A 13,973-nucleotide genomic window follows, 5' to 3' on the forward strand; every position below is an offset into this window, starting at 1 on the left:
TCCAGCAGACATAAATCCTCCATTCATATGCAATTACACTGAATGATTTCTTACTCTATTTATCATTGTGTATGGCATGGGGTGCCCTATGTCTTTGTTACTTTTGAGGGTTTCTTATAATCTTTGCTTTTGAATTCCAATTGTAAACTAAAAATTGTAAGCTATGGGTTGCTTGTTAGTTTTTGGCTCTAACACAGAACGTTGTTCAAGTCTACGTGTCCCCTGACCTTCACTGGTGTTCCAGCCTCTGAAGCCCCTTACCAGTCAGTCCAAACGCTCTCATTAGTTCAAGGTAGGAGAACATCTCGTTGTTATCGGCATCAAACAGCTCCAGTTGCTCTTGTTCTGGTGTCTCTCCTCCTAGAAGACTCGCTATTTCATTGTAAGTTAAATATCCATTTACATCGTTGTCAGCACCATAGAAAAAGACTTGAAGATCTGTGGAAATGAAAGGCTTTGTATATTTCGACTCAGATTTCAAATGTCACCCCAGACGTCTCCCGCCCTTCAGAGCAGCACTTTGTCTGCATTGGGTTGGTTTTTCTGTTCCTCAGTCTCACCTAGGTCATTTCTACCTTCCACCCTGGCTTTTGCTGTGCATCTCTTTAACAAGCCAGTTGTTGCTCACCTTTCGTTCAACACCAAGTTTATCGCCTCTCATCATTCCACACTGAATTATCCAATCATTTACTTTAATCTTTCTGTTACTGTATTCTCATGGTGTTTTTATAGTTAAACCGTAAACTTAATGTTTTTATTGTTTTCTATTTGCTTCATTTATGAATATAATCATTTTAATAGAATATTCTCCTTCATGTATACTCTGGTTTTTGATATATCTATTTGATCTTATTTATCTCCTGAAACTATTACTAAAAACATCCGTCTGACTAATGGTCTTTTCATCCTGAATCTTTAACTAACTGATTTACATTTATTTCTTACCTCCTATTTTTCTAACATTTCTTAATTTTGCATCAAAAGATTCCTGCTCTCTTTGTTATCAGTTCTGAATATACTGACATCTCTTATGCTGAGTTGGGTGTCGTCTGTAAAATTTATTTTAGTTTACATATAATCAAATGTTATCTTCATTTATAACACTACTAAATAACTTTCCTTTGTCAGTATTCTTACTGCCCTCTCCGTCTCACTGCTCTAAATACTGCCTTTATCAAAACACAAGCAAACATTGTTTTCTGTGTTTCTAAAGTGCCAGGCGCTGTATGAGATACTGGGGATACAAGGATGAAGAAGCCATAGTCCCTGACTTCCAGGAGACAAAACCAGCAAGTAAGCAGTTTGAATAGGCAGTGGAATATATGTTGTCCTGAAGGTACAGACAATGTGCCATTGAGGCATAGGAAGAATGAGAGAATGTCCCACCTGGGGGTTGTTTTAGTTGAATTATACACAAGGAATAGAAGTTCAACAGGCAGAGAAGTGGATAGAGGTAATTTTTGAAAGGCATGGTCCTATGGTCAAAGGCACTAAGTCATGGACCAGTGTGACCCCTTAGGAAACTGCATAGTTTGGTCTGACAGGAGTGAATGTGGTGAAGAACAGATGACCACCATCCTAAGGAATGTGTTTTCTAACTGACATCAGTCTTCCCTGTGGATCGTCGGTTTATCACTATCGAACACAGTTGGCATTGCATTAGCTGTTCGATAACTTTCCCCAGGATGTCTGTTTCTGTACCTGAGTGCTGCATACCTGGTCATATGGCACAGCTTTCAACACTGTTGGTGTCAAGCTTGTATTACAGATCATTTGACATAATGTACGGGCCCTTCTATCAAATTAAATTGTAGAGAAAGACCAAAGTGTACCACCATTAAATTTGCTTGTGCTTGGTTTAGGAAATCTGCAAAACACTTATAATATGCCCAGCTTCTTCTTAGCTAATTTGAGGGAAAGGGAAAGAGAATTTTTCATTTCAACATAAGAAAGATTACGTTCTGGTAATGAAAAAACTCATGAAAAAATTTATCAGATATTTTTACTTAACATGGTAAAGAAAAATACCTAGGACATTGACAGAGTGCTCAAGAATAACAGTAACAGAAGAAGGACGGTGATTATCTAGACGGTCGTGGGGTAAGTGGGAGTGCACAGATCACCACATAATGCTGTCTGTGGCAGAAAAGGAGAAATTACTATCAGGAACAAGAGTAATATACAGGAAATATAATAGCAATGTTATATATTATCATTTTTAGAGATTTTAAATCTAGCCATGTATATTATCCAATTAATCTTTGTTTCTTTCTACAGTTTTTTGCTTTTGATTTAGCAGTTCTTTCTCTGTTTTTATTCATCTCTGTTTCACAAAATCACGTATTCCAAACACCAAACCTGGGTCCCAGAATCAGATCCACTGCGGCTTCCAAAGCTTCCCAAAAGTGTGGAAGGGAGGGTGACCAAACTTGAGCCTGGCTGAAGGGAATGAGTGTGGTTACAGAGTGTGGTCAATGAAGCAATCACGGCATCCCACTGTGATATTAATTCAACAGTGAGCTCTCTTCTCAGATTCAATAACTTTTTTCTGCCAGTGGGTGAAGAACTGTTAGGCTGTAAAGTGATAAAATTGGGAAAAGTTTCGAGTTATGTGTGAAGCCCCTGTGTATATCTTCTAACCCGTTTTACTCAGTTTTGATTAGATTGTTGTAGCTCAATGGACCTATTATAGCCTTGCAGTTGGCAATAAGCAACACTCCTCCTCCTTGGGGAAGAAGGGAAATAAAACTTTTCTCCTTGATTCTGACTCATTTTTGGAGAGAAAATGAAAAAAAGAGACTGGGGAAGCAAGCAGCCTTGAGTTTCCTTCTGCGAGAGGCTGGTAATGGTGTAATCTTCGAATAGATTCAAAACTCTAGGTATAGAGATTGATGTTTTGAATTAGATTTGGTTCCACATTCAGTCCAGGGCTACATTTATATGAAGGTTAAAAGAAATAGAATTTAGCTGTGTGGTATGCTGCCAAACCTGGAGTTTAAGGTAACACAGCTGGCACCAGTAGGGGGGGGGTGGGAAAATGGAGATTGGTTTCACGCCTCTGCAATGCAAAGTAATTTAAATGTCAAATCTAAGGGAACCTTAGTTACATCCTTTATTGCTCCCCCCGTAGGAGATTTGCTCAAGTGCTCTTGACTAAGAGGGAATCATAAATCCCTTCTCTCCAAATCCCGTCAACCACATTCTGAAAAAATACAAACCACTATATGCAAATAATCATTAAGTGAAAAAAAAGTGTCACTGACTTACTTTACACTAAAATAAGGGAGCTAAATAATTCCTAGAGGAGGTTCTGTAATGGGTCACTATTTTATACTTACAATGACAGCTTCTTGGCCAAGATTTATTGAAGTTTACACTCTAATGTAAGGTTCTGTTTAAGGAGGTTGAACTAGTGGCCTTTAAAGCTCTTCCAAATATTGGGTGGACCATCAGTGGGTGGACCAAATTAGTATCATATTTCCTTGGTGTTGTCAAAGTCACTGACCTTTTCTTCCCTTCCTCTTCAGTCATCGCTGCCAACCAAATCTGGGCTTTTTATCGCTCAGACTCTATCCACTTCCGAAATATTCTACTCTGGTATCCCACTCTTTGACTTAGCCTCCTGTCATTCTAGTACTCATTTCCACTGCACGTTATTAGTGTCCACTTCCATAAGTGCTCCAGTTTTTCTTTCAATCTAAAATATTCCTTCTAGGAGTATTTTCTTTGATAATAAGTCTGGGCCTTTCATCCCTAATTAAAAATTCTATTGTCTATACTCACAAAACTCTTGCCTCTACTTTCCTGCTGCACCCATGTAGCAAAAGGCCAGCCCTGGATCGGGCTGACCCCTGTGTTCTCTATTCCTGTCCCTGGATTGGTGAGCAATACTGGCAAAAATCGAACGGCCACATGGATTGATGCTACTAAAAAATCAAGATTTTCATCTTCACTGAACTGTCAATGATACCTGCTCATCATTTATTTGTTCTATGTCAGCTCTCTCATTCTCCAAAGCTATTTCAAACTGTCGCCATTTTCCCCTCAGGTTTTCTAATTTGCCAATTTACCTCCATTGGTTCCAGCAGATGATCTTGCTTTTACTTTACTGAAAAAATTAATGTCCATAAGCAAGTGTTCATTCTCATCTTGCCACTTCTCTTATCTGTATACACATCTACCTTTTCCCTCTCTTCTATAGTTTCAGTGAAAAAATCACAATCTAACAAAATAAACAATAACAAAATTCACACACATTCCCCTCAGTGTCTAAGTCTAATTTCATTATCTAGATTCCACTTTGGAATTCTTCATTTCGTGGTGCAAATAAAAATATCCACAAGGCATTTGAATGTGCAGATCTGGAACTCAAGAAAGACAGTCCGGCTGGAGATGTGTGTTTGGGATTCAGCTGCAAATAAAGATTAAATTGTGGCAGGAGGAAAGCACCTGACACATAGAACACTCAATATTATCAGTGCCTTGTCCCTGTTCCCTTAGTCTCTTCCTCTTCCTCATGTCCTCTCTTAATTAAGGACACTAGCATTAATATGATCACGTAAGCCGTAAACCCTGGGATTGTCTTCGACTCCTTCCTCACTCACCACCTCCATGCAGTAACCAAGTCTTGCCAATTCTACTCCTTCGTGTCTCGAGTCTCTACCCTTTGACTATTGCCTTAGTTCAGAGGGCTACCTCTTACCTGCCTTGTTACCACATTCCATAATTGTTCTTCCTGCTTCCAGATTCCCTTCCCTACAAACTGTTTTCCTTCTATTTAAAGAATGATCTGTCTAAACATGCAAATTTGACCATGTTACTTCTTATTACTCAAAGTCTTTAAGTAGCTCTCTATTCACAATAAGATAAAACCTAGACTGGCTTTTAAGCCCTTTCAATATTTGGAGCTTTGACAACATTCCCAAACTCACGTTTCGCCACTTACTACACCTCCTTACCAGCCAAATTGAAAGACTTACATTTTCTCATATGCATCATGCTCTCTAATAAATATAAGCTTTAGTCTTCCTTCCTTCTCTCCTTCCTTCCTCTCTTCTTTCCTTCTTTTCTTCTCCCTACCCCTCCCCCTCGCCGTCTCCTTTTCTCTCTTTCTTTCATTCCCACCACCTTCTGTCATTTCCTTCACTTCTCCCCAATTCTGCCCTCATCTTTCCTTGGCTAACTCTTTCCTCTTCAAATCTCACCTCAGATACTACCTCTTAGATTGAGACTTCTCAGTCTGGGTTTTCCCACCTGCCTCCAATTTCTCTTTTGGTTTTCTGTGCTCGTGGCCACTCATCATAATTATTCACATATTATTTTCCTCCACTAAAGACACTGTATTAGTGACTTTTTATATCTGTATTCACTGCACTTAGCACAGACCTGAGACTTAGGGAGCACCTGTAAAATGTTTGTTGAATGAATGAAAGAACTCTAGTTCTTTTCTGTCTTATTTCTTCCATATCAGCATATATTAGGACCTGGGGTGAGAATTTGGAGTGGGAATAGGGCTAAAATTATATATGATGAGACAAAATATATTTAACTGTTACCTTTTGACCACTGTATATCAAGGAAGTCCCCGTTTCTAGCTTTCTCCTAGCACTAAGCACATATTTATTTTCCCAGAGTTACTTTAAATACGTAAAAACATATTGAATGGTTTGGCAAAAGAAAAGTATATGTACATATAATTAAAATCTTGACATTTAATATTTACAGGATAGATATTATCAAAAATAATGCAGATTGTATGGAGACAAATGACTTCTTCTTTGTTGAATCTTTTCCAGATGATATGCACGGGCGCTCAGCTTTGCATCAAACTATGAAACTTACCTGAAAGATTCTTTATGAATGAAATGATTGTCTTGGGTTTCTCTTCCAGTATTTCAGAATCTACTGTATCTTTAAGATCTTGTGATGCTGGTTCTGGAACAACTTTTTGAAAGAGAACAAAACAGTCAGTGACCCTGGTCTAAGAAAATGAAAGGTCACGTGCTTGGTGTAGTATATCTAGGCAAACAAAATGTGGGTCTAAATTATCACTCTAACTCTGTAATCATCTCACCAAGTGACCTGGAACAGAATATTTGATTCTTTGTAAGCAAACATTTTCAGGTGTAAACACAATGAAAGCCCACCTGTTCCCACAGGTTAATGTTTCATGGTCTTCTCCATGAAGCTTGCCTGTGTGTGGTATTTAGACTTCTCAGCAGGATCATTCACTTCTTTGTTCATTCAAAGACCCATTTATGAAGTGCTCACTCTGTGCGAGGCACAGAACTATGCCTTGTACATAGTACAACTATGCGTTGTAGATACCAGATTGACTAAGACATTGTCTTTGGCACAAAGACTACTGTCTAATGATAAGTTTGACAGCAAGAGGGTTTTGGAGGTGTGATGTAGAAAGCGCCCAGGTTGAGATTTCTAGTGCAATTCATATTCTCGAATGCAGTTTCAACCAACTCTCTGTTAAAATAGCCATGGTGACAAGGACGAACATGAAAAGAGTGACTCCAAGTAGCTCAAGGAACCAAGCACTAGCTACCCTTTTGAGAAGTCTAAGAGAAATTTTGACTAAATATAAAAAAATCAGATGGCATGAATCAAATGAGTCCGTTAGGCTGGATGAATGGAAGATCCCCAGAGTTTCGGGGTCCTAGAGAATAGGACAGAACAACTTGCTGCGATTCACTTCTTTGAAGCCATATAAATGCTGATAATATGAGTTAAAAATGAAATCCCAAACTTTTAAGATGCAACACTACTCTGGTACTGGACTTTGTGAGCCATGGCTCTATAAACGTCACACATGCAAAGTGCAAGTTGTCCTACTCAGAGGCAGGTAGTGAAGACAGAAGGAATTCTCACTCCAGTCCAGCAAAGGCACACTTCTGGATAGTACGTTGAGCTAACCACTGCGCTAACTTCCAAGTGTAGATCCTCATCGAACTCCGCTGGGAAAACTCAACCCTATCTACTTCCTCCCCTGGGAAAACTCAACTATTTACCTGCTCTGTGCCTACACCAGACAGCTGACTATCACTGGAGAACACCACAGTGCTCACCAGTCTTTCCTTATACACATGGCCTCGATCTAAAATGGGCTCTGCACACTGCCCACCCTTGCCTCTTCCCTTTCTTAGTCAATTTGCTATTTTTACCTTGTCTTTTATTCATCCTTCTACGGTCCCTCTTCTTCCTCAGGCTCAGATGATGACTTTACATCATCCTTCTTTCAGAAAACAGAAATAGTCTTGAACTTCCTCCTGTGCTCACCGTCAAATCTACCAGCCTTCTCTGCTTCTGTATCTACGTTCTTTTTTGCCTTGATAATCGTTAAAACACATGATGTCTTGGCTCCCATCAAGTCAGTTCTTCTATGCTTGCGGTTTGGATCCCATCCTGGTTTTTCAAGGTTTTACTACAGCAATACTCACCATCTTTCTCACGTATTAATTTCTCTCCATATATATCCCCAGCAGAATAAAAATATTTCTTGATATCTCCCACCTTTCAAAAAAATTCTTAATACCATGTCTCCCTCCAACTAATTTCCTTTTTCTTTTCCCCTTTCATTGTAAAACTTCTCAAAAATGTCCCTTCAGTCTTTATATAGCCCACCTTTCTTGGGCTCCCACCCTCATCATTCTACTGAAACTGTTTTTTCCGAGGCCACCGATGGCCTCCATCTTGTCAAATTCAAGGATCACTTTTGCATCTTTATCTTATTCAACCTCAACCTCTTAGTGTGTTTGACCTAATTTCCTCTGTCTTGAAATACTTTCTTTTCTTAATTTTTCTGTTTCAATGTCGTCTTCTATAAAGGAGAAATGTGATAGCACCTGTGTTTACCTATGCCTTACATTTGTTGGGAGGATTCAATGAGTTAATACGTGAACAGAGTTTAGAATGGTGCCTGGCATGTGATGTTTCTCAATAAATGAAAGCTATTATTGTTTCCTAGCAAGTACTGTCCTGTTGCCCCTCCTATTTCAAGGCCGCTTCTCAGTTTTGATTTCTGGCTACACCTCTGCTGTCAGACCTCTAGAGGTCAGAGCTCCCCGGAACTGGTGTCCTGGGCCTTTCTCTTCTCTGTCGTAACCCTCTCCCGATGTGATCCCACAGACACCAGGCCTCTGACTTATGCATAGTTGATGCCCCAGATCTGTTTCTCCAGCCTTGACCTGCCCCTACAGTTCCCAACCAACTGCCTACGTGGCACCTTCACTTGTAAGTCTCATAGCACTTACAATTTAAAATGTCAAAACCAGAATTTTTAGTTTCCCGTGAGATTTTCCCATATTGTGTATAGTTCTAATACTCACCCTGTCACTCAATGCCTTCATTGCTATATTTTTCTCATTCTCCAATCAAACAGTTGAGTCCTGTTGACTCTACTACCAGAAGTTTTCCTGAAACCTTTCATTTCTCTCCACCTGAGGCACAATAATCTTTCATCTAGCCAGTTGTACAAAGCTCCTAAAAGATCTCTCGCCTTCCCTTCTTGGCTTTCTAATATCTAGGTCTCCTCAACAACCGGGGTCCTCTTCAAAAAACATATATCCTGTCATTTCACTCCCCTGTCAAAACCCTCTGGCTTCCCTAACATCGTCCCGTGGCCCACCTGGTCCTGCATGTGGTCTCCGGTGCTTTCAGCCAGCTCTGCTGCACTTTCCACTTTGCTCACTAAGCTGCAGCCATACAGGACTAGTCCTGTTTCTCAAACCTGCTGAACTCATTTCCCCCTAAAGGTCTTTGCACTGTTGTTCCCTCTGCCTGGAATGGCCCCTTTCCCATCTCCAGCTGGACGCCCTTTATCCTCATTCAGTCCTCTGTCCAGATGCCTTCTACTCAGAGTTCCTTCCTGATCACTCAGTTTAAACCACCCTTCTCCAGTGGCTGATTATCTAATCACTCTTTCTTGATTTCTTCATAACACTCATCAGTATTGAAAATCATCTTATTTATGCATTTCTTTCTTCCTTGTTTATGTTTATTTCTCTCAATGAGAATGCAATCTCCTCGAGAGCAGAGATCTTCAATGCTGAGTCCTCAGCGACCAGGGTAATGCCTGGTACTTGGACTTGTTAGGTAAACGTGTTGAGTAAGTGAAGGTTTAAGGGGTGATGTTTCCATTAGAGTGTGAGAGCAACCAGAGGCAGTCCATATATTCTCTCTGTTGGTAACACTGAATCTTATAGATACCCTTCCTTAGATATAAGTAAACAGTGCATCCCTTAAAGCATAACAACTCCCTCCACACTACCCTGCTCAGCATGGCCTTGAATACCAAAGTGATTGCGTTGCAAGGAATGTGGAAAATCCACGCTAGAGTTTCAGAGAAAGGCTTGTTAAATACAGTGACTTGATTTCTCAATTCATTTATCTCAGGCTGCTGGTTTTCTCCATTGATGAATTGTTGATAATCTCTGCCTGCTTGTAAGTGTAAGTTATGGAAATAAGTTATTGCTCATATTAAAATGCTTTGCCAGTATTTTATTGTTGTTAAGGTTACATGTGGCATTTGGATTATTTACAGAAGTAGGGATTGGTATGGAAAAACCCAAAGTCTCTCTTCTCATGATTATTGTCATGTATCATTCATGCATTTCTTCACTTTTTCAACAAACACATACAGACTTCCTAATATGTGCTAGGAAATATGCCTGAAGCTAGGCAATGAATTACACATATACCAAGCCCTTTCTGGATATTATGCTAAAGCAAATTATCAGTATAACCAATGATCAACATACCAGAAATATCATAATTTTGACTAGACGTTACATATGGCAGTCCTGGAGTAGAAAATTTCTTTTCTTTTTCTTGGAAGGGCTGAGTTGGTGCTATATATGAATTTAAATGTCCCATCCTGGTTATATTCAATGTATTCTCCAAAACATAGAGATTATCCTTAAGTTGAGAAAGCTGCAAAAAAACACTGTCTAGGTCCTAGAAAGCAAATTATAGTTAGTGACTGGTTAAAGGAAGATAAAAAAAAAAATGCTCAATCAAAATAGTTTCAATTATACCTCATTATGCCTTAAAAAAAGAGATGCTACAAAGCACATCCAGGGAAAACGCTTAATACTGAAAGTGGCTTCTGAAAGCACACCATAAAGGAAAAAAATCTCTATTTAAGATAACATTCATTATTTAAATTATTTTCAATTTATCCTTCTTGATCTCTTTAGGTTTAAAAGTCTGCCAACCAGGTGAACCTCACCCTACTCACCCTAAACAAAGAAAAGAGATGGTTAGATTGGACTTTTCAAATAAAATTATACATATGGCATGGAAGTTTGCTCTTTAAAGGAATTCTACCCTAAAACCTTATGAAGCAAATAATGCCGTTATCATTTCTTGTGGGAATAAATTCAATGAATAAAAAGTATATATTCAAATTATTTAAGTCAATTAAACATGTAAAATTAATTGTCAAATTCTCCATGTTGGGCTCATAATAATATTTATAATGATATGAAGAGTTTCAATGGCAAATAATGTTATAATTTCCTACATTAATAAGGATCTCATGGGTGAAAAAGGCGAACTTATGCTTATTTTCTAATGAAAATTGGAGAGAAATAATATTCATATTTATTCATTATGAATATATTAATATATATGTATTCATTATGAAATAACTCTCGAGTTGACAACACCTGTCAGCTGGATCTATTAGGACTTTGAAATGATAAAGTGACTTATTAATATGTCCTTGAGTTATTTTTATATATTTTAAAGACATTGTTGCACATGATAACACATTATGTAAGCATTGAGGAATTAGATAGCATGAAGAATACTTTACTAAAATTCTGGTTTCTTGGTTGTGCTGAGAAATAGAACAATTTTTCTGATAGGAGCCAGAGAGGTCAGACAGCTACATGCTGTGTTGCTGATGTTATGAACAAATCTTTGGTGACCTCTAGTGGTGAAATATAGATTTAATTATTCACTTTTTTCAAAGTTAAAGTTGCCAATAGTGCATATAATCTTGAGAGATGCTGAGAGAAGTTGGAGATTGGAACAAAATGAAGAAATTTACTAAACTTTCTTTCCTCAGCAAAAATACCTTATAACTGGTTAAGAAAAAAGGGAAAGCAGAAAACAGAAGAGGAAACTTTTACCAAAGGTTTTTATATTTTATTGTGAGAAATTTGGGTAGAGAATAAAATTTAAAATAATTTGTTCACCAACTTATATTATAAATATATTTATTTTTGCAGTTATATTTAGCTTATGTTGATATCCTCCAATTCTGAATAGAAGTAGCACACATTGCTCTGGGTAGGTGAATTACAGTAATGTGGATTTCTAAGAGAATTCAGATGGAAGCCAATAGAGGACCAGTGTACATATTTTCTGTTTTCCATAATCTACGATTATTCATTATACTGTATTTCCATTTTATTTTGGTGATGATGGAGTAACGATATAATTAGCAGCCGCAAATTTTGTTGACCTACATTTCCATTTTGTATGTTATTTAAGCAAAATAACTTGCCAAACAATGAAGTCATTGATTTTTACTAGGCTGTAAGGGACAAAATTATCTATATTTTTAACAAAAGAACTCACTTAGAGCTTGCGTCACCATGTTGAAACACTTTGCTGGAGACAGTCAGAGCCTGTATTCAGATGTATAGCTCCTAACAGAAATTGGGACAAATTTTTTATTATCTTTAAGCTTCAACTTTATTTTTAGAATGAAAGTATTGGATTTGATAAACTCCAAGCTCCCTCTGAATCCCAATCTGCTTTGACTTTTATGACTATCCATATGCTTTATTTACTCTTTGGAACAAAATTCTACTATAGAGCAGGGAAAAAAATCACAACTATTCTTCTAAATGCTGTGTCCACACACTACAAGGGGAATTGGAATTTTGTTAATTATCCAATTAATTTAATTACTTTAGGTGTTTAAATCCAAACTCAATTTTTCATAGCCTCATTTACTTACATTAATGTGTCTATATTGATTAAATTAAATGTGGAGTTCTCGCTTTGCGATGTTGATTTAGCCTGTGAACTGACAGGGAAGTAATAAGAGAGGATATAATAATGTAAATTACTAACGTTTCTCAGGGGAAATATGTGTTTTCTTTACACTAAATAAGCTCCACTGCATTAATCATACTTGAAATAAACAATGAAATATTTGAACTATTTGAACAATATTTGAACACACGGTCAAAATTCTAAGGACAGTTATCATTTTTATTAATCTACTCAGAAAATATTTACTGAGTACCTACTAAGTGCAAGTACATTGTGTTTAGAGAGACAAAGGAAAAGAGCAGACCGCAGCTTCATGGAGCATGTGGTCCGCATAGCTGGGAAAATTGGCATTGACAGAATTAGAACTCAACACGAGTGTGAGATCCCGTGAGAATTTATAATAACAAGAGAGCTTAATGTTGTCAGGACATTTAGAATGCGTATTTCAAAGGTATATTTTACCCACTATTTCTAGATGCCTCTCCACCAAAGATTTTTCAACCTATTTTAGTCAGTCTTCTTGTGGAAATTGAAAGTAAGAGCTTTACTCAAAGCCAGAATTAAAAGACACTGGGGGTATGATCAGTTGCAATGTGTGTCAAAATGACTTATGTTTAAAAAGATAGAGCAAACTCAGAGTAACCATCAGGATGCTCTTCTCCTTCACGTTTGTTCTGATGTTTTGGTGAGCGGGAGAAAGTGTCTAGCTGGGGCATCAGGAATGTCACAGGCTTGTGAGAGGGTATGAATGCCGTCTGTCTGTCAGGGACATCAAGGTCCAGGAAACTGAAGCCCTTACCTTTGCTTTTGAGTATCTTCTATAGTATTTAATTTTCTCTGATTTGCTCTCATATATGATTCTTAAGCCCCTCTGTTTTCCAGAAGAGTGGACTGATTTTTATCTTCTTGCCCCCCAAATCCAGATTTTGAAGCTGCAACGGGCATCTTTGGCCGTCAGATTCGGATCCCCCGCTCTAAGTGAGGCCTTAGTGTGCCCCCAGCCTGCCCTCATTATGTTTTTCCCACAACACAATTTTATACTTAAAGAAACAGAAGCTGAGAAAGGCTGAGTGGCGGAACTAACAAAGCTGGAAAAATGAAGCAAACGAAACGATACGTAACTCGCCAAATGCGAATGGCCTTGTTTAGAGTATTCTTTCTTGTCTCCCTTATTTATACTTTTTTTTCATCAGCATAATCGCAGAAGTCTAAGTATATAATTTTTCTGCTTTTTTTTTCATTTGGCATTGTAGAGTATACATTTTTTCCACACTGCTAAGGATTGTATTTATCAGTTGTAGTCTTGTGAGATAGTCTATCAGAGTATATACGTCATAGCTTACTTAATTATTATATATTTATATAAATATATAACTTTATTTTGTTGTGTGTTTCTTTCCCATTGTTTACTATTATGAAAAATACTTTCAGGAATATCTTTGTGTTTGCTACTTCTGCAATATTTGCATTATTTTATTAGGATAGAGTCTGGAACTGACATCTGACTGATGAATGGATACAAATATTTTAAGGCACATGATAGGCTTGTCAACCTGCTTTCCAAAAATCTTCAACAGTTCACAATATCACTAGTACTTTTTTTCTTATCATTCATCATTATTAGGAATTAAGCTTTTGTTTTCTTCTTTTGCCAGTTTGCTGAATGAAAATTGTCTTTCAGTTTAATTTTAATTTTCATTTCTTCACTAAGAAAGATATTTATATATACTTTCTTGTCTGAGAGTATTTAAATTTTTTATTCAGGATTTCCACAGGCTTTCATATTTTTTGGCAAACATATCTCCTACTGTATTATTGCCTTTAACGTTTGTGCATAATAGTTTAATTTTTTCTGATCTATCTTTTCCTTTGAGTTCTCCCCTTGTTTTCAGACTTATGAAGTCACTCTTGTCCCCTCTAGAGTGTTGATAAATATTTAGTTCTAACTTTTTTTG

The 13,973-nt window shown here is 37.5% G+C and overlaps 1 protein-coding gene across 1 annotated transcript in view; it reads right to left on the minus strand.

Annotated features, from left to right (window-relative positions):
* LOC124237259 (uncharacterized) overlaps positions 1-13,973 on the minus strand; it is a 73,831-nt gene that overhangs the window by 3,036 nt on the left and 56,822 nt on the right. Inside the window, exons 7-9 of the mRNA XM_046656719.1 lie at positions 9,768-9,963; positions 5,842-5,943; positions 262-438 (exon numbers count right to left, since the gene is read on the minus strand). Coding sequence (XP_046512675.1) covers positions 262-438; positions 5,842-5,943; positions 9,768-9,963 — 475 coding nt within the window. The remainder of the gene's footprint in view (positions 1-261; positions 439-5,841; positions 5,944-9,767; positions 9,964-13,973) is intronic.

This window comes from Equus quagga, chromosome 3 (assembly GCF_021613505.1).
Source record: "Equus quagga isolate Etosha38 chromosome 3, UCLA_HA_Equagga_1.0, whole genome shotgun sequence".
In the NCBI taxonomy this organism is placed as follows: domain Eukaryota; kingdom Metazoa; phylum Chordata; class Mammalia; order Perissodactyla; family Equidae; genus Equus; species Equus quagga.